The following is a 21,040-nucleotide window of genomic DNA, read 5'->3' as shown; positions in this document are numbered from 1 at the left end:
TCAATACTTTGTACAACCACCTTTTGCTGCAATTACAGCTGCCAGTCTTTTAGGGTATGTCTCTACCAGCTTTGCACATCTAGCGACTGAAATCCTTGCCCATTATTCTTTGCAAAACAGCTCCAGCTCAGTCAGATTAGATGGACAGCGTTTGTGAACAGTAGTTTTCAGATCTTGCCACAGTTTCTCGATTGGATTTAGATCTGGACTTTGACTGGGCCATTCTAACACATGGACATGTTTTGTTTTAAACCATTCCATTGTTGCCCTGGCTTTATGTTTAGGGTCGTTGTCCTGCTGGAAGGTGAACCTCCGCCCCAGTCTCAAGACTTTTGCAGACTCCAAGAGGTTTTCCAAGATTGCCCTGTATTTGGCTCCATCTATCTTCCCATCAACTCTGACCAGCTTCCCTGTCCCTGCTGAAGAGAAGCACCCCCAGAGCATGATGCTGCCACCACCATATTTGACAGTGGGGATGTCTGTGAAGGTTCTCCGTCATCCAGGTCATCGTAGTCTAAGGAGCTCGAAAGAAAAGCGTCTGGACTTCTTTGAGTTGCTTGAAGACGTTTCACCTTTCATCTGAGAAGCTTCTTCAGTTCTAAGGGTCAAATGGTGGAGAGTCCCAGATTTAAACCCAGTGGGAGTTTCCCCCCAAAGAGGGACAAAGAACCCCATGACTGAGCTGGAGCTGTTTTGCAAAGAGGAATGGGCAAGGATTTCAGTCTCTAGATGTTCAAAGCTGGTAGAGACATACCCTAAAAAACTGGCAGCTGTAATTGCAGCAAAGGGTGGTTCTACAAAGTATTGACTCAGGGGGCTGAATAATTACGCACACCCCACTTTTCAGTTATTTATTTGTAAAAAATGTTTGGAATCATGTATGATTTTCGTTCCACTTCTCACATGTACCCCACTTTGTATTGGTCTTTCACGTGGAATTCCAATAACACTGATTCATGTTTGTGGCTGTAATGTGACAAAATGTGGAAAAATTCAAGGGAGCCGAATATTTTTGCAAGCCACTGTACAAAAGAGACATAGTGTTAGTTTTGTGACTGAAAGTTGTGAACAGAAGTACAGGGTGGGCCATTTTTATGGATACACCGTAATAAAATGGGAATGGTCGGTGATATTAAAGTCCTGTTTGTCATGGTCCTGGGTCGGTGACCCAGCGCTTTTAGTTTATTATCATTTTCTAGTTTATTATGATGATGATTATTATTGTTTGAGTTCTATGTGTTATATTCGGTCTGCCTTTGAGTCTGCGTCTGTGTCTCTGTCTGTCTATCGTGTCACCCTGTTGTTTGGAAAGCTGTCTGTTTAGTTCTGTGTCTTGTTTGGTTCCTCGTGTCTGAGTTTCCTGTTTTATTGTGAAGGTCTCTGTCTGATGTGAGTATGTTCAGTTTACATTTCCCCTGTCCCGTCAGCCCTGATTCCTCCCAGCTGTGTTGCCCTCCTGTGTGCCATTTCCTGATTACCTGGTGTGTGTATTTATAGTTGGTGTCTGCCTGTGCTTCTCGTCGCGTCGTCTGTATTCATTCCCTAGGTTTCTCTACGTCTCTCTGTTCTGCCGTCCTCATCTGCTATCTCCGAGTTTCTCCCGCTGACCTTATGTTCCAGGTTTGTTTGTTAGTTTCACCCAGTTTAGGTTTATGTTCTGTCCTGCCCTCACTTCTGTTATTTGCACTGTAAATAAAACCCACTTGCACCTCCACCATTGTCTGCCATTGGATCCTCCTTTCTCACCCTCCACACGACTGCCGCCCCAGCCGTGACACTGTTTGTGGCACATTAGTACATGTGAGGGGGAAAACTCCTCAAGATGGGTGGTGACCATGGTGGCCATTTAGAAGTCGGCCATCTTGGATACAACTTTTGTTTTTTCAATAGGAAGAGGGCCATGTGACACATCAAACTTATTGGTAATGTCACAAGAAAAACAATGGTGTGGTTGGTTTCAACGTAACTTTATTCTTTCATGAGTTAGTTACAAGTTTCTCTTTCTTCACAGCCATTGACATGTCGAAGAGTTTAACACCTGAGGAGCGGATCGAAATTGTGTTGATATCTGGTGAATGCAGTAACCGGGTCATTGCAGCAGATTTCAATGCAAGACACCCTACGAGACCACCCATCTCCCATGCTACAGTTAGCAAACTGCTTGCTAAGTTTTGTGAAACTGGTTCAGTGTTGGATTTGCCAAAATGTGGACGCAAGAAAACTGTAACTAATGAAGAAACATCAGTGGCTGTCCTAGCTTCATTCAGCAAGAGCCCACAACGTAGCACTCGCCGCATGTCACTGGAGAGTGGCATTAGTCGAACATTCCTTCGGCAGATATTAGCTACTCACAAATGGCACCCTTACAAACTCCAGCTACTGCAGCACAGAATTTGCAGAATGGGCAAAACAAAAATTGGAACAGGACCCTCAGTTCACGCAGAAGATTTTGTTCAGTGAAGAGGCAAACTTTTATGTGAATGGTGAAGTTAACAAACAAAACCACCGCTATTGGTCTGACACTAACCCACATTGGATGGATCCCTCCAAGACTGTTGGAACAACAAAAGTGATGGTTTGGTGTGGTATATGGGATACAATGATAGTGGGTCCATTCTTCATCAATGGAAACCTCAAGGCCACTGGATATTTGAAATTGCTACATGATGATGTGTTTCCCTCTTTATGCACTGAAGCTGGCACGTTCCCTGAGTTTTTCCAGCAAGATGGTGCACCACCACATTATGGGTGCCAGATCCGAGCATTCCTAGATGAACAGTTTCCTGGAAAGTGGATTGGTCATCGTGGGCCAGTTGAATGGCCCCCAAGGTCTCCTGATCTGACCCCCTTAGACTTTTATCTTTGGGGTCATCTGAAGGCAATTGTCTATGGTGTGAAGATACGAGATGTGCAGCACCTGAAACTACGGATACTGGATGCCTGTGCTGGCATTTCTCCTGCGGTGTTGCTATCAGTGTGTGAAGAGTGGGAGAAGAGGGTTGCATTGACAATCCAACACAATGGGCAGCACATTGAACACATTTTATAAGTGGCCGGAAACTTGCAAATAACTCATGAAAGAATAAAGTTACACTGAAACCAAGCACACCATTGTTTTTCTTGTGACATTACCAATAAGTTTGATGTGTCACATGGCCCTCTTCCTATTGAAAAAACAAAAGTTGTATCCAAGATGGCCGACTTCTAAATGGCCACCATGGTCACCACCCATCTTGAGAAGTTTGCCCTCTCACATATACTAATGCGCCACAAACAGGACTTTAATATCACCAACCATTCCCATTTTTTCACGGTGTATCCATATAAATGGCCCACCCTGTATTTTTGCGACTAGCATGAAGAAAAATCCCATCTTCTGCCTTTTGTGATTGTGATCGTTTCTACTAGGAGAGTGTCAGGGGCTGCGTTCTCAGTTTGTTTTGATCTTTTTTTGTTATATTTTGAAGATGATGTTAGGTTCTATGATTATTCTTTAATTTCCTCAAGTTTAGTGTAGGTTATGTTTCACCCAGGCCTTCTGCGTTAGTAGTCATGTATTCTGCGTGTTTCATGTTGTCAAGCCTGTGTTGTTGTAGAGAGTTGAAAATAGCTTTCTAGTAAAATCTGGTATCAGAAATAAACTGGGGAAAACAGCCCCCCCCCCCCCCCCCCCCCCCCCCCCCCCCCCCAAAGGTTTTTGTTGTGATTGTATTTTTGTACCTGTCATTTGAAATGCTATCCTAGCCGCTAGAGGGCGCACTACGCGCAGTGGTATCGAGTAGCGTTTTGGGGCACAGAGGAAGAATAGACCTTCCTGTTGTGAAACTGACATCAGCTCAACGTGTGTCCCTTTTTCTATTCTTTATCACAGGTTAGTAAATGCATTTAAATGAATGTATACTGCAGACCTTACAAACGGACGATGTTGTTTATGTGGGTAATGAGCGCAACTCGCTAAAGAAATGGATTCGTTCTGAGTTGTGTCTGAATTGTGGGTTAAGGCTGCAGGCTAAATGATGCTAATGCTAGCGGACTTGGCTAATGTGGGATACTGAGTGTGTGTGGGGAAGCTAATCTGACCTGTGAGAGACTTCTGGACTGTGAACTGTTAATGTATTATGCACTCTGATAAATGGGTTTTATACTATGTTTTATTCTTCTGGTTGATCTTGTGGTTACAAGAACAAGTTGTGGTTTAATACAAAGACATTTATAGAGTGTTATAAGGAAACTGTTTGATCAATGCTGACTGCACAGTAGTAGTGAACGCTGTTAAAGGAGCATTGCACTCTATATAGTTGTAGGTTCTATAAGAACAGTGAATATGTTTGTTTTATGTCAAAGACATTATTTTCTTGTAAAGAGTAAAATAGCTATATTTTAAAAAAAACAGAAGTTACATTGTCAGTACAGTGGAAATACATTTCACATAAATAATTTAGCGCTGAACAAGAATTAAAATGTTTAAAAATTAGTTCATTTTATGATGTTTGTAATTGTAGTTAAAAATGAAGTACAGAGTACACTATTGTGTTGTGTTTATCTTTGTAAAACAAATGTGTTTATTGTGATACATTGTGGATCTGATATTATCAATGGATTTAAGCAACATTTTGTTTATGTTTTGTCAAAGTTGTATTGAGAGATTTATACAGTCTCTAGCTCAGGGAATTGTGGCCATGTATGGTAAACTGGACTGAAACATAAGGCCATTTCTTTACAGTTAGTATGGTGATACCTGAAGCTGTTCTAAGCTGTTGTGAAGAATAAACCTTCCTGTTGTGAAACTGACATCAGCTCAACGTGTGTCCCTTTTTCTATTCTTTATCACAGCACCACACGTTGTTGAACAGGAAACCAGTTGCCCCTCTGGTCATCATCTTAGGGAGGCAACAATTCTGGGGGCTCGTCCGGGATTAGTGCCATGGCGGTCAGGTGCTAATCAGCCAAGAATTGCGGGATCCATATCCCTGTGATGCACAGCATTAGTAACGATTGACATCAGGTATCCAGACATGGCCACTCTGCACGACCTACAGTGGGAGATCCAGAACCAGCTTCATCAGCTGACCACAGCCGCTAACAGGGACCTGCTACATAAACTTGCAGTATTGTGTCAAGAAGAAGAGGTGGAAGATGTTCCCGGTGAGGATGCAACGGAGGTGGAGCTCTTTGACTTTATTGTTGACTTCCTGAGAAGTGAACGACTGAAGAGCCTCGAAGATCAGGGCATGTCTCGTCTGCTTGCATTTCGTGACCTCATTTATGACCTGCAAGCACCCCAGGTAACTGTTGAACTTGGTCAAGCATCTGATGAAGGGGATGCTGCTTCTGTATCAGAGACTGAACCAGCAGTAGTAGCATCAGTAATGAAAAAGAGTATCCCAACATCAGTGATTGCTGATCCTGTAACTGGTTTAGTAAAACTGACAGATGTTGCTGCATTGTTACCACATAGAGAATTTAAGATACATGGTGGTCAAATCTCAGACTCAGCTTCTGATTTGAGTTTTAACTGTCTATGTAAACAAATTGATGAAGGTCTGGCTGAGGGGTTCTCAGAAGCTGAGGTCTTAAGAACGGTGCTCAAGATAATTAAGTCTGGTACCTTTAAAGACATGCTCATGACCAAAGACACCCTGACTCTTGCTGAGTTAAAAAGGTTCCTTAAAGCACACCTTAGGGATAAGAGCAGTACTGAATTGTTCCAGGAACTAAGTAACGCAAAGCAACATGACAAAGAAAGCCCACAACAGTTTATGTATAGACTAATGGGGGTCAAGCAGCGTATAATGTTTGCTTCTAAACAAGGTACAGACTTTCAATATGATAGCAAACTGGTGCAGGGAGTGTTTCTTCATTCGCTTTACCAGGGGATGAATGAAAAATGCTCATACATCAGACGAGATCTTCAACCACATATTTCAGACATGAATGTGACTGATGACGTTATACTCGATGTGATCACAAGATCACTGAGGGAGGACACCGAGAGGAAAACCAGGTTGGGACAGGTATGCAAACAAAAAGCAATCAGTATCAATACAGCCCAGCTGGACAGTGACAAACAGAATACCATTCAAGTGCAGGCAGAGGTGCAGGCCAATCGCAGTGCTATACAGGAGTTAACGGCCCAAGTGTCATCTTTGGCCAAAAGTTTGGAGAAACCCATCACACCGGTAGTGAATGTGGCAACAGAAAACACCTACAACCCTTTGCCACACACCAAACAGTCAGCCAAGCCTGAAGTTAAAGGGAAATGTCACCAATGTGTATCCCAAGGAAATGACACCTGCTCACACTGCTTCCGATGTGGAAAAGAGGGACACAGAGCTATTGGCTGCTTACAAAAGGGAACTCTGTCGGGAAACCGTGTGAGGTCGCTGGGGAGGGACCACCAGTGACCTTGGAGAATGCAGAGTCCCCAATTCCAGAGAAGCTGCACCCGAAAGATAAAATTCCATCTTCAACCAAGACCTCAAAATCATGTCAAGTGTCCAAAAGGGAGCGTGTTGCCCAGCTGATTGGGGGCAGGTGTATGGTAACTTGTTATCTAGATGGGGTCAAACTTCAAATGTTGTTGGATAGTGGGGCCCAAGTAAGCATTGTGGAGAAGTCTTGGGTGCAAAAAGCCTTGCCAAATGTGACAATTAGGCCACTGGAAAGCCTACTCTCAGATCACCCACTCAAAGTCACTGCAGCTAATGGGACAGATGTGCCGTTTGAAGGGTGGATAGAAGTTTTTCTTGAGATCACAAGTAGCAGACATGGCTCAGTTGCTTTTCATGTTCCCATGCTAGTAAGTCGAGGAGGGTTGAGCAGCCCACTACTAGGCTTCAATGTGATACAAGAAATGATTGCAGGGAATGGTGATCAAAGAGACGACGACAACCTAGTGAGTCTCCTTTCAGAAGTCCTGAGAATTCAGAAGAGTAATGCTGAAAGTCTTGTTTCGGTGGTTCACACAAAGCAACCCCTGGAAGAGTCAGAATGTCCAGTATTACGAGTTGGAAAGAAGGGACTCACCATCCCCTGCAGTCAGATCTGTCAGGTGAAATGCCGCATGAGAGCTTTTCCTGGAGGAGGAGTCATGTTGTTTGAGCCGAATGTAGACTGTCACTTGCCAGATGGGTTGGAGTTATTTCCTGTGCTCGTTGAAGTGCCGGCCGGCGCCTCAAAAATAGTGAGAATACCAATCCAGAATTCAACAAGGCATGATGTTTTTTTACCTCCAAAAGCAGTTTTAGGATTCATTGAAGAAATTATTGAAAGCACACCTGTAAACATCCATCCAACTATGCAGGGGCCTGGGGAACCACACAATGACACCCTTCTGTGCGCTACCCAAACAAGTCCGACCAGTGAAGAACAAAGTAATTGGAAGGAAAATCGCCGGGCTGGCAGTGTGGAGGAAAGATGGCATCCAAATGTGGATTTAGATCACCTGCCGGAGCCTGACCAGAGCACGGTACGGCAAATGCTTTATGAGGAATCAGACGTGTTTGCTCATGATGAAGGAGACATTGGGTGTGTCCCTGGCTTACAGCTCAAAATCAATACAACTGATGACACTCCAGTTCAAAAAAGCTACAATTCCATTCCACGGCCACTGATTAAGGAGGTGAAGGAGTATATCCAAAATCTCCTAAACAGGGGGTGGATTAGGAAGTCTGTTTCTGCCTATTCCTCACCTGTAGTGTGTGTGCGAAAAAAAGACAACAGTCTTCGCCTGTGTGTTGACTTCCGTGAGCTTAACCGCAAAACCGTCCCAGATCGCCATCCACTCCCACGGATCCAGGATTTGTTGGACAGCCTAGGAGGCAATTCATGGTTCTCCATCTTGGACCAAGGGAGTGCGTACCATCAAGGGTTTGTGAATGAGGAGTCAAGACATCTAACTGCCTTTAGCACACCCTGGGGACTCTACGAATGGGTACGAATACCCTTTGGACTGACAAATGCACCAGCTGCCTTCCAGAGGTGCATGGAGGGAGTGTTAGAGGGCATCAGAGACGAGTGTTGCGTGCCGTATTTGGATGATGTCCTTTGCTATTCCAAAACGTTTGACGAACATGTAGACCATCTAAGACAAGTGTTCCACCGGATGCGACAACACGGCATTAAGCTTCGCCCAGCCAAATGTGAGCTCTTTAAGAGACAAATTCGGTACATCGGGCGAGTGCTGTCAGGAGAAGGGATTCAGATCGATCCAAAGGATTTGGAAGCAGTTCTAGCCCTGAAAGACAAGAAGCCTCACACAGTTGGAGAGGTCCGGACATTGCTTGGATTTCTCAGCTACTACTGGTCCTTTATCCAAGACTTTTCACGACTGGCGAGGCCCTTGTTTGAAATTCTCCAAAGCCCAGCTGAGACAGGTCATGCCATCAAGCCTCAGACTGTTAAGGGAAAAAGTCCAGCGACCAAAGGGAACAAGGGGCAACTTCCCTCTCGCTCACCTGTCACTTGGACTACTGAACATCAGAACGTGGTGTCCAGGTTGGTGGACATGTTGACAAACCCCCCCATCCTGGCCTACCCAGATTTTGATCTTCCATTTGTGTTACACACGGATGCTTCAAACGAAGGTCTGGGAGCTGTATTATACCAACACCAAAACAACAAACTGCGTGTCATTGGGTACGGCTCCAGGACCTTAACACCTGCAGAGAGGAACTATCATCTGCACTCGGGCAAACTTGAGTTCCTGGCACTTAAATGGGCTATTTGCGACAAGTTCCGGGATTACCTGTATTATGCACCAACTTTCACGGTCTATACCGATAATAACCCCTTGACCTACATCCTGAGTTCAGCAAGACTAAATGCTGTGGGTCACAGATGGGTTGGGGAGTTGGCGGATTTTCATTTTGACATTAAGTATAGACCCGGAAAGAGGAACGCTGATGCCGATATGTTGTCCAGGTATCCCGTGAACCTGCAGCAGCAGATGAGTGACCATACAGAGACAGTGTCACCGGAGGTGGTCTCTGCTGTGTGGCAGGGGACAAAAATGGTACAAAACAATGATGTTCCCTGGGTGGCTGCATTGCAACTAAATGGTGATGATGGAAATGCTGTACCACACAATAGCGTTTCAGGCATCATTCCCAGAGATATTAGAGCTGCACAACAAGCAGATCCAGCTATTAAAGAAGTTATTTCTTTGAAACTGAGAGCTTGGACTCCAAATGAAAAAGAGAAAAAAACAATGTCTAAACAGACAAGGAGACTGCTCTACGAGTGGAACAAGTTAGAAGTAGAAAATGGACTACTCTACCGAAAAACAAACCAAAACCGACAACTGGTCCTCCCTGAACAGCTCAAATCAGTGGTACTGAAAAGCTTACATGATGACATGGGGCATGTAGGTTCTGAAAAGGTGATCCATCTGGCCCGAGAACGGTTCTATTGGCCGTACATGCAGCAAGATGTGGAAGAATACGTGACAAAAAAATGCCAGTGTATTAAACAGAAGCACCCCAATATCCAACAGAGAGCTCCAATGGGATCCCTCACCACCAGTGCACCTTTTGAGTTGGTCTCTATTGACTATTTGCACTTGGAGCCAAGCAAAGGAGGATATGAGTATATCCTTGTCCTCGTTGATCACTTCACGTGCTTTGCGCAGGCATACCCAACGAGAAACAAATCAGGAAAGACAGCTGCTGAAAAGATATTTCAGGACTTTATTCCTCGCTTTGGGTATCCAGAGAAGTTGCATCACGACCAAGGACGTGAGTTTGAAAACAGCCTGTTCCAAAGACTGCAACAACTATCAGGAATTGCACACTCACGCACCACTCCTTATCATCCTCAGTGCAATCCAGTGGAGCGATTAAATCGCACACTTCTCCAAATGCTGCGCACCCTACAAGAAGAGAAAAAGAGTGAATGGAAAGATCATCTGCCTCAGATCGTGCATGCCTACAATTGCACAAGACATGATGCAACAGGGTACTCTCCATTCTTTCTCTTGTATGGCAGGGCTCCACGGCTACCAGTTGACCTACTTTTTCACCAAGGGAAAGACACTGAGGCACAAAACCACCAAACGTTTGTCCAAAAGTGGGCAGAGAGGATGCGAGTCGCTTACCAAATAGCTGCAAATAACAGCCGACAATCCTCAGCCAAAAGCAAAAAGCAGTACGACAGACATGTAAGAGGTATCACTCTCCAGCCAGGTGACAGAGTACTGGTGAAAGATTTGTCAGAGAGAGGAGGGCCAGGAAAACTCCACGCCTATTGGGAGAAGGTAGTACATCGCGTGGTGGAGAGATTGGGAGATGGACCGGTCTATAAGGTACAGCCAGAGAGAGGTAGTAAAGCCATGCGGGTTCTTCATAGAAACCTCCTACTACCAGTAAACGACTTACCTTTTGAGGAAGAACTTCCTGTGGAAGAAAAGACAAAAAAGGACGTGAAGGCAAAGACAACCTGTAAGAGATGTCAATGAAACGGCGACCAGTAGCTCAGATGAGGAAGATAGTTATACCTACCACCATGACCTCCGGAGGAAGATTCCATGCTACAGACTCATGAACCCTCAACAACAAGGACCTGCTATTCAACAAGAGCACCCTCAGCAACAGGAAACTGTCATTCCAAAGCAGGATTCTCAAAGTCAGCCCAAGCTACGTGCAACAGCAAGAGAGTTCTGTCCTCTTGACAGACCAGAATACGGGGGAGAGCAAGATGTTGTGGAGGCTGAGGAGTTAGCAGAAAAAGACATGGAGGAAATGGATGGAGAAAATAGAGAAAATGACTTTGTAAGGAGGTCACAGAGGAAGGGGAGACCAGCAGAAAGACTCACGTACAACGCACTGGGTCAGCCATCATACTGTCACTGGAGGGCAGATATGAACACCCTTTCAGCTAGCCAACCCTGGATGTGGACACACGGCGTCCCATCATTCTTTCACCCCATCTATTCTCAGCCGTACTACCACAATGACTGCATACTCATACACTGATGGGTCCACACATGAAGAAACAAATGTCAGGAGACATTCTTTTAAGTGGGGGAGAGTGTAGAGAGTTGAAAATAGCTTTCTAGTAAAATCTGGTATCAGAAATAAACTGGGGAAAACAGCCCCCCCCCCCAAAGGTTTTTGTTGTGATTGTATTTTTGTACCTGTCATTTGAAATGCTATCCTAGCCGCTAGAGGGCGCATTACGCGCAGTGGTATCGAGTAGCGTTTTGGGGCACAGAGGAAGAATAGACCTTCCTGTTGTGAAACTGACATCAGCTCAACGTGTGTCCCTTTTTCTATTCTTTATCACAGGTTAGTAAATGCATTTAAATGAATGTATACTGCAGACCTTACAAACGGACGATGTTGTTTATGTGGGTAATGAGCGCAACTCGCTAAAGAAATGGATTCGTTCTGAGTTGTGTCTGAATTGTGGGTTAAGGCTGCAGGCTAAATGATGCTAATGCTAGCGGACTTGGCTAATGTGGGATACTGAGTGTGTGTGGGGAAGCTAATCTGACCTGTGAGAGACTTCTGGACTGTGAACTGTTAATGTATTATGCACTCTGATAAATGGGTTTTATACTATGTTTTATTCTTCTGGTTGATCTTGTGGTTACAAGAACAAGTTGTGGTTTAATACAAAGACATTTATAGAGTGTTATAAGGAAACTGTTTGATCAATGCTGACTGCACAGTAGTAGTGAACGCTGTTAAAGGAGCATTGCACTCTATATAGTTGTAGGTTCTATAAGAACAGTGAATATGTTTGTTTTATGTCAAAGACATTATTTTCTTGTAAAGAGTAAAATAGCTATATTTTAAAAAAAACAGAAGTTACATTGTCAGTACAGTGGAAATACATTTCACATAAATAATTTAGCGCTGAACAAGAATTAAAATGTTTAAAAATGAGTTCATTTTATGATGTTTGTAATTGTAGTTAAAAATGAAGTACAGAGTACACTATTGTGTTGTGTTTATCTTTGTAAAACAAATGTGTTTATTGTGATACATTGTGGATCTGATATTATCAATGGATTTAAGCAACATTTTGTTTATGTTTTGTCAAAGTTGTATTGAGAGATTTATACAGTCTCTAGCTCAGGGAATTGTGGCCATGTATGGTAAACTGGACTGAAACATAAGGCCATTTCTTTACAGTTAGTATGGTGATACCTGAAGCTGTTCTAAGCTGTTGTGAAGAATAAACCTTCCTGTTGTGAAACTGACATCAGCTCAACGTGTGTCCCTTTTTCTATTCTTTATCACAGCACCACACGTTGTTGAACAGGAAACCAGTTGCCCCTCTGGTCATCATCTTAGGGAGGCAACATTGTCATGCCTACGTCTCTGTGTTTTCTGTTTTATTTTGAAGAGTCAGGTGTCATGTTACTTTTATTTGTGTCAGCTGTTTCCCATGTGTTTCCACTTCCCCTGATCACCTCCTGTGTGTTGTTAAAATCTGTTCTTTTGGATTCTTCAGGGCCAAGAAAACACAAGGCTCAAAGTGGTCTTTTTACTTTAAAAATGATCTTTAATCTTACATATCCCGGGATATGGAGACAGAGCACACACAGAAACGCCTGCTCACATCAGCCAGTCTCAAGCAGAAAAACAGGAAGCCAGGTTATTTTGTACCTCTCGACGTCACATACACTTTAAGTTTCGATCTAACACTCTGCTTAGTTTCACTTTCTGCCTGCAAAAGCATGTTCTGTAAAAACATGTCGTTTCCTGTCAGGACTTTTGGCAGAGAGTGTGCTCAGAGTTGGGCCTTTCTTATAAAGCAATATAATCAGCATATAAGCATTTAAGATGATAAATTTAAACCTCAACAGTGTATTTAGTCTGTGTGTTTTCATTCAGTCTTTGTCAAGCCATCTGTTTTCCTTTCACCATGTGTTAAAAGATTTTGAATTTTATTACTTTATTCAACTGTGATAATTGCTTATGTTTAGCTTTATTTGAATTTCGCAGTAATGCCTGTACATAGCGTGTCAGCATTTCTTTAACTGGAACAAAGTGACCACATGAGGAAGTTGCTCAAGTTTAGGCAACACCCACTACAAGATCGTTAATCAACTTGTTCATCTTTGTCTTGCAAGGCTGCACCCTGTGCCTCGTATGCAATCACCAGATAAGAAGTTGTTTTTTCCTTAACTTGTACTCCACCCATGAGTAAGACAGTATATAATAAAGTGTGAGCAGATGCCCGGCGTGCATTCCTGCACGACTCTGTAGTTGACAGATCGTGCTCAGAAATCGCCCATGTACATGAATTAACTCTGGGCCCGTGATTCTTTGCTTCCTGAGATTTTCTCCTTACACCATGTGATGTCAAACGCAGGTATTTCATGATTCAGTTCAGGTCTTGTTCATGTTTCATGTTCATGGATTTCCTTCATAGTTTCTCACATGTTCCTGCCCTGAATCATGTTTGGCACTTTAGCTTTTTCCAGTTTAGATTTTAGTTTAGTGTTTGCTCCTGTTCACTTTGCCTTGTTTTTGTACTCCTGTTATCAGCCATAATAAATGGCTTGTTTTTTGATTATTTACATTCTGTTTTTGGTCTGCATTTAGGTCCTCTATTCACTCTACACCCAGTCAGTGTGAGACTGTGACAAAGAGTTTATTTTTAGGACGGGAAGATGTTTTCATAAGAGTGTGTAATCAGGACTTTGCATGGATGCTCAAAGCTGTAATCGCTGAACCTCGGCTTATTCCTAAAACTCTTCACGCAATCCTCACACTAAGTCTTTAGAGGCAAACTCCCCTTACTGGTCCTCAGTAAAACTATTTTTAATGCAACAGAGCAAACATAAACTGAAATTAGCTTATTTTTCTCATCAGTGCACACACAGCAAGCAGCTTGTCCTTGCTGAATCTATAACTAATAAAAGTGTTACTGCCTTAGATTAACACCTAAATGTTGCAATGTTTTATTTAAAATAAATGCACACATACATGCATGTGCTACAGTAACATAATAATTGAGACATCACGTGATCTGATGGTAAATAATGTTTTGTGTTCTTCTGCACATCGCACAGATAAACTGGTCCACAGAGATTTCAGTTTCTAATGCTTTAGCTCTTTAGTCCTTATCCTCAGAACTGCACAGTGCTCTGTGATTAAATTAATTTGTCCTTTAGTCTCCTTTCATTTTTCTGAATTGCCTCACTGTTTTCAGAAGGAAAAAAACTTGTGTCAAACCTGAGATCACACTGGATTGTTTTGGTTAGCAACATTCTCCCTCATGCTTTGGGCCACTAATTTACATTCTCTCACTGGAATGCTGTTTTTTACTGAGGTGATCTGGCTGCCTGTTTGTTTATAAATTATTTGTGAGTTGTTAATTAGTAGGTCGTGCTGCCATTGTGCCATCACAATAATTTACCTCACTTAGTAAATCTGTGCTTAGACTATAAAATGAAATCCGTCTTATTTTCTTATATTTTCCTGCTTTGAGCCAGTGAAACGTTTTTCCTCCTCCCTTTTTGGATTTCTGTCACAGCAGTGAAATTTCCTGCATCCATCACTGATCCAAGCCCCAAGTAAAATAGACATTACTAATGAACACTTATCACACACAATCTTAAGCACACTTTTTCAGTTAATATAGATCATAATCTTGAGCTGACATAGCATTCTGCATTCTTCATGCAGCAACAACTGAACAGGTGGTTTTTATTCCAGCAGTGTGATGTACAGAGTTTAGCTGTGAGTTCCAGTGCCTACTGTAAACTTGGTTTATTAGTGGATTATTTTCATGAATGGTTGGATGGTCTGTTGCAATGAATACAGGGACAGTGTTTTCTTATCTCCTTTCTTAAAGGATGATCCAGTGTATCCACAAGACCATTATCTTTAGGGCAAATACTATCTACAATTATATTAATAAAGTCTAAAGGGACCTGTTGATCCATACTGTTGGAAATGTAGTAATTAGGATCAGTTGATGATACACCCTCTGAAGCCCCTGGACACATCATCAGTGATGTAACCTGGGGTCATTGGGGGTTTCGGGTTTTTCAACAATCAGACTCCCTCTCCCAGGCGACCGAGCCAGGGTTGATCAAGCCCCAGCTTGTGTCCAGGTAGCGCTACCCAACATGCCATGCCTCTCCTCTTTTGATCCACAGCCACCTCGACGCTGCTTCTGCTGCGTTGGTGACCAACTTGATGGCTCTTCACTGGTTAGCCCCTACAATGCCTAGCATTTTGTATGACCTGCCAAGGGACTGACCCGTGAATCCTCAAAATCCCACTTCAATGGGTTGGCATCTTGCTCGCCAGCCATTACTCCGGCACTCCTCCACTAATTCGGAATACATTGCCCTCTTTCTCTTATGAGCTTCCTCCATACGGTCTTCCAAAGGCACAGTAAGCTCCAGAAAAATTGCTTGGAGACAACTGAAGTAACAACGATGTCTGGCCTCAGAGTTGTCTTGGCTACCGCTTCGGGGAACTTTAACAGCTTTGCCAAGTCAACTCTCAGCTCCCAATCGTGTGCCATTGCCAACAGGCCAGGAGAGATGTTTCGGATTGGTGCTGCTGGCTTCTCCCCAGCTTTTATAAATGTTACCTTGTTCTTAACTGGGCAGGCGCTCAGTAAGTAACCTTTCGTCATGTTATGGCCAACGGTGACAAGTCTAAACATAGGGTTAATTAAACTTGGCACTGCTGAGGCTGCACCCTGCCCATCTTCACTGCCCACAGTTGTGAAAAACTCTTCTTTAACAAATATAGTAGCCTTCCTTTGGCAGCAAACCAGACAAAGTTGTCAGGACGATTAAATGTTTATACTCTCGACTGGACTGGCATTTGTTGTCTTGCTGACTTTTGGACTCAAAAATGATGGATGACAAGGTCTGGGAATTGCACCCGGAAAGTTATGGAATAGTGCCAGAAAGTTATGTAACACAAGTGCAGAAGACCAAAAAGATAACAAAAATGTGTATGATGGACATACGGTGTCACGGACCCGGTTCTGGGACTCGGGGTCCGTGAACAGTGTGGATTATTATTATTATTATTATTATTATTATTATTATTGGGTGTATGTTTGCTGCACTGTGCTCTTGTGTTCCATGCTGGTGTGTGTACGTGTGTGTCTGCGGGTGTGGCTGGAGGATGAAGGACAGCCACCTGCAGGCCTGATGGGTGTGGCCCTGCCAGCTGCTGGTCACGCCTAGGTTCCCACACACCTGCTTCTGATCAGGCTCGTTGGGGGAGCTACTTAACAGAGCGATGGAGCTTCCTCCGGCGCAGGATCGTTGAGTTAGACTCCATGTCAGTGTCTCAAGTACTGTCAAGTGTATGCTTGCTGGAGTGGTGCCATAACGGCTGCGTCTGTTGTTTTTTCCTCAGGAGAGCGGAACACGGGACTGCAGGACGCACGGGGTGTGCGTGGGCACAGGAGCAGAGAGCACGGAATACCAGCACTTGGGAGAAGGCACGACACAGGAGTTGAGGGAGCACTCTGGAGACTTATTGTGTGGTGTACATTTACCCCCACTGTAAATAAATGCACTGTTCATTGCACTAAGTCCAGCATTTGGGTCCTTTCTTCAACATTCCCCACGGCTTGCCCTGGCAAACCGTGACATACGGACTGGAGTAAAACTTTGACGAAAAGCATTTAATCAATAACTGTTGCAATATCAACATTTTTAAAATTGGAGAAATACTTATTAGTTTAAATTTAAAACCGACTAAGTAAAAGACAAGGAATGGAATTACTTACGTTGCTGCCATTATGATGGGGTGGTAAATGAATCTCCACACAGTTCTGTTATTCCAGGTCTTTGTTCCTAGATTTAAAAAAACAAAACAAAAAGAAGAATGAAAAATTGTTAACAAATAAATTGTTGGTTGACAATTTACTCAGAAACTAGTTTACCCCGTCATTTTCTGTAAAAACTAGCTGTGCCACATCAAGTGCATTGCAGTCAGCATTCAGCAATCAGCCACCCAGCAGTATATAAGCTGGTGAAGAGCAGCTCAGTCAGTGAGTGGGGTATTTATATGTGTGTGGATAGACATGTTTTTCTTGTTCCCCATGTAGTTGTCTCTCCCTGCTCTGTGTTTCCAGGCTTTGTTTCCCTGCTCCTGCTTAGCTTCTGCATTGGACTTTGTATTGTGTTAAAGACACACCATTAAAGCTGGTTTGGAGTTAACTAGTGCTTTCAAAGTCCTAAATCGGGGTCCAAATCCTGTCTATCACACAGCCTGTTATGACAGAAATAACAGTGTAGCTGTCTCTTTGACTTGACTCCTTTTTAATAAAACTTTTGTTTTTCACAATTTACTCTGTTTGGTTTTTCCCTTTTCCCAGTTATAATATTGTTAATTTTCTCATTCTTTCTCATTAACCCTTCTTTTTGGATATAGTGATTTTAATTAAAAGATTTTAATGACTTACTTGCTTGTCCTGCAGCATTTTAGGAAACATGTTTAGCTTAATTTGTTATGCACAAAAACTGGCTTCACTAAGAAACTGGCTAAGAGAATATTATTATTAAGTGTTTATGGATTCAAGCAGTTAGTAAAAAGAATAGCCCAAATATCTTCAGCATCACAAGTGTGATCTGATGGAGGCCGCTGACCCTATGATCCATCTGCTGTAAGGTAGACTCTGGACTCATAACTGAACATAGCATTCTTCCACATTTTCAGGTTCCAGTGCACATGTTGTCAACGCCAGCGCAATTGGGCCTGACATTGAAGGGCATCTATGGCAACTGCCAGCAAGACTACCAGGCACCTGATTAGCAGCACTTGTAGTACCAGAAGCTCAAAACAAGAGCAGAAAAAGTGATTTGGTATCAGTGGAGAAGATTTGGTAAGTCTGTCATGGGTGCAACCAAGTCAACTCTACTGCTCAACCCACAAATGCACTACAAATGTGGCTCAATTTAAGGGGAAATAAAGGAGTAAATACATTTCTAAAGGTGGAGGATATACATTGGGGCGTTCACACTTTTAGTGCTCAGGCACTTACTACAAATATATATAACCAATTTTGAACCATTTTAAAATAAAGTAAGGATAGGTATAGATGTTCTCACTTTCAGCATTTTCAAAAGATAAAGTTTTGTGTTATTAGGTCTATTTTAATTCCATTATTAAATAATTAATAATAATAATTTTAATAATTTAAATCTGTTTGCAGTTGTTTGAGTCTAGATTGTTTGACCACAAACTGAAGCGATCTTACCTCTGTTGTGCGTTTCAGGAAGTTCTGTGAAGGAGAAGGGGGAGAAAGAACAAAAGAGAGTTTTATATTACATGAGGGGAGGGAACTGATGGTCTGGGTCACGTGATTTCATGGAAACCTGAAACAGAATTGCTCCTCCCTCCTGCTCTTTGTGTTTACACAGCAGAAATAGTGATTGAAATTCTGGCTCCCAACTGGCTCTTCAGGTTGTTATGCACAAAAGGAATTAGTAATGTAAAAAAAACGTGGTTTTCTTTATATATGTTTATATGTAAGTATACACGGTGGCCCCTAGAGACAAAGCAGAAAGAGAAAGAGAGCCAAGGACAACAACAAGAGACAACATCGTCAAATTAGAAAGGTATAGTAATCATCCACAATTATTTTCAGTTGCAGATGATAAAGGATTCAGAAAGTTTATTCATGCAGTGAATCCTATGTATGCAATTCCAAGCAGGAAAACCCTCTCCCAAAAAATCATCCCAGGCCTATATTACAGAGAATGTGTATCTTCTTTTTGTTTTGCATATTTTAATTTATATTTTATTGTGTTGTGGTTTGCAGTGTTTTGTGTTGTTTCACTTTAAATTTGTTTAAAAGGAAAAAGCTGAAAATTTAAATAGTTAAAAGTTGAAATGTAAATAGTTGTTTTTTTGTATTTTATAATTTATTTATTACATTTTATGTGGAGTGAATAAAAAAAGTATATTTACGGTGGCCCCTAGAGACAAAGCACATACAAACCCCGAATCACATACAAACTCCAAAACACGTACTAATTCCAAAGCAGATACGTCTCTTGTTGTTGTCCCTGGCTCTCTTTCTCTCTCTTTTCCTCCCGCTCTGTTCCTGTGCTACTGCGAGTATAACTATCGCCCCTCCCCCCTCTGCTCAGCGCAAGCACAAAGCTCACATGTGGAGTGAAGCGAAAAAAAGTGTGAGAGAGAGGGTGAGAGAAAGAATTTTAAAAAAATCACGGCTCCCAATAAGGAGCTGGCTTGCGTCGTTCACTTCAAAGAGCTGGCTCTAAGAGCCATTTTGTTCACGACCGACACATCACTAAGCAGAAATACTGTACATAGCAGCGAGGCAGCGAGGTTAAAAACATAGCGGTACCGAGCAGAAGCGCAGTGTTTAACAGGTTATATAAAGGGAGTTAAATAATATAAAGCAGGCATTTTGTTAGGTCTAAACTCACAGACCTTGCTGTCTCAGAGACCTGTCATTGTGAACAAAACAGACACTCAGAGCTCAGAACTGGTTTTCTTGCCTGCAAGGGAAGCGTCCGGGTGAGTGGTGTTGCAACTCGCCCATCTAAGCAACAACTTCAAACCACTTCCCTCTTTTGCCTCTTTTTATTGCCATCAGTGGTTAAGCAGCTATACACAGTTAAATAAATCACATGACAGTTAAGGCAACGTCTAAGCAACGTCAGCGTCTGTATTCTGTGTGTGTATGTGTGTTTTCTGCCATACCATACAAGCAGTGTTGGGAAGGTTACTTTTAAAATGTATTCCATTACAGAATACAGAATACATGCCCCAAAATGTATTCTGTAACGTATTCCGTTACGTTACTCAATGAGAGTAACGTATTCTGAATACTTTGGATTACTTAATATATTATCATGCTGTTTACAACTACATGAATGTACTATTGCTGTGATTTATTACTGTTACTGAAGGTCCGCGGCTCCGAAGCGTAGTAAAGGGACCTCTGGCTAATACGGTGGGTTCGTGTCGGCTCGTAGCCGAAAACTAACTTTACTTTGTTGTCTGGGTCAACTTTGCTAGCAGAGACAGAGAGAGGCGTTGAAAGGCTGCTCCAACGGAACTTATTGTTTTTGGAGGAAAACACGAACACGGTGTACAGTAGAGTCTTAATAGCTTACTTACAACTGGGCTCGTCAGGCTCTCTTCTTGGCTGCAGTGGTTATTATTATATTTACATGCTTCCAGCTCCCGTTTCTGCTCGATGACAGCTCGTACTTTTCCTTTTTCTCCCTCCCTCGCTCACAGACACATAACGTGTATGGCAGTCCATTCTCCCTGCAGCAGGACTACACTGCCTATGATGCTACATTCTTTAGAGCTATACCTGTAGCATTCTGCCTATTAGCTTAGCACAACAACAAAAAGGCCTCTCTCACCCAGGAAACGCAGAGAGAGAGCGTCACCCTGTAACCATGGCAACCGTAACGCTGCCGCCTGGAACAACAGAACGTAGCTGTCAAACAAAACCCAAACAGTCCTGACCCGCCACAATATGAAACAGGGAAGTACCGCCGTGTAATCCATTTATTTCAACAAAGTAACTGTATTCTAAATACCACCTTTTTAAACGGTAACTGTAACGGAATACAGTTACTCATATTTTGTATTTTAAATACGTAACGGCGGTACATGTATTCCGTTACTCCCCAACACTGCATACAAGGCCCGGCTTCTTATCAAGCTTTTCAGTCGCCCTACACAGGATGCGACCTTTCAACGAGCTGACATGTAAAAAGCAGAAGTAAACAGTCTTGCAGCTTAGAAGAATAGAACCTTCTGGTTTCTAAATGTATAACAGAAAATTATAGCGACGAGGCTGCTTCCTACATCTCATGTCTGCACTTCTAAAACTGACAATAAAGCATCGTCCTCATCTTTCTGCACAATGACAACCATATTAGGACACATCGAAGTAATGGTCATGTGACTTTGCACAAATGACAATCTTAAAATGATCAACTCTAACACTTGGTCTATAAACACTGCATCACAAATTTCCATGTTAAAAAGGATAAACCATAAAGTAAAACAAACATGAATATTATAATCCCCAACTGTTAGCAGAAGTATGAAAG

At 42.6% G+C, this 21,040-nt stretch overlaps 1 protein-coding gene across 1 annotated transcript in view; it reads right to left on the bottom strand.

Moving 5' to 3' along the window:
• Positions 1-18,377, bottom strand: part of LOC146505481 (uncharacterized) — a 30,006-nt gene extending 11,629 nt beyond the window's left edge. Inside the window, exons 1-2 of the mRNA XM_085182954.1 lie at positions 18,193-18,377; positions 16,720-16,786 (exon numbers count right to left, since the gene is read on the bottom strand). Coding sequence (XP_085039080.1) covers positions 16,720-16,730 — 11 coding nt within the window. The 5' untranslated portion in view covers positions 16,731-16,786; positions 18,193-18,377. The remainder of the gene's footprint in view (positions 1-16,719; positions 16,787-18,192) is intronic.
• Between the last annotated feature and the right edge of the window lie 2,663 nt (positions 18,378-21,040).

The sequence above is a fragment of the Neolamprologus multifasciatus genome, chromosome 13 (assembly GCF_963576455.1).
Source record: "Neolamprologus multifasciatus chromosome 13, fNeoMul1.2, whole genome shotgun sequence".
Lineage (NCBI taxonomy): Eukaryota > Metazoa > Chordata > Actinopteri > Cichliformes > Cichlidae > Neolamprologus > Neolamprologus multifasciatus.
The sequence above is the reverse complement of the archived record's forward strand: the minus strand, read 5'-3'. Positions and strand labels throughout refer to the sequence as shown.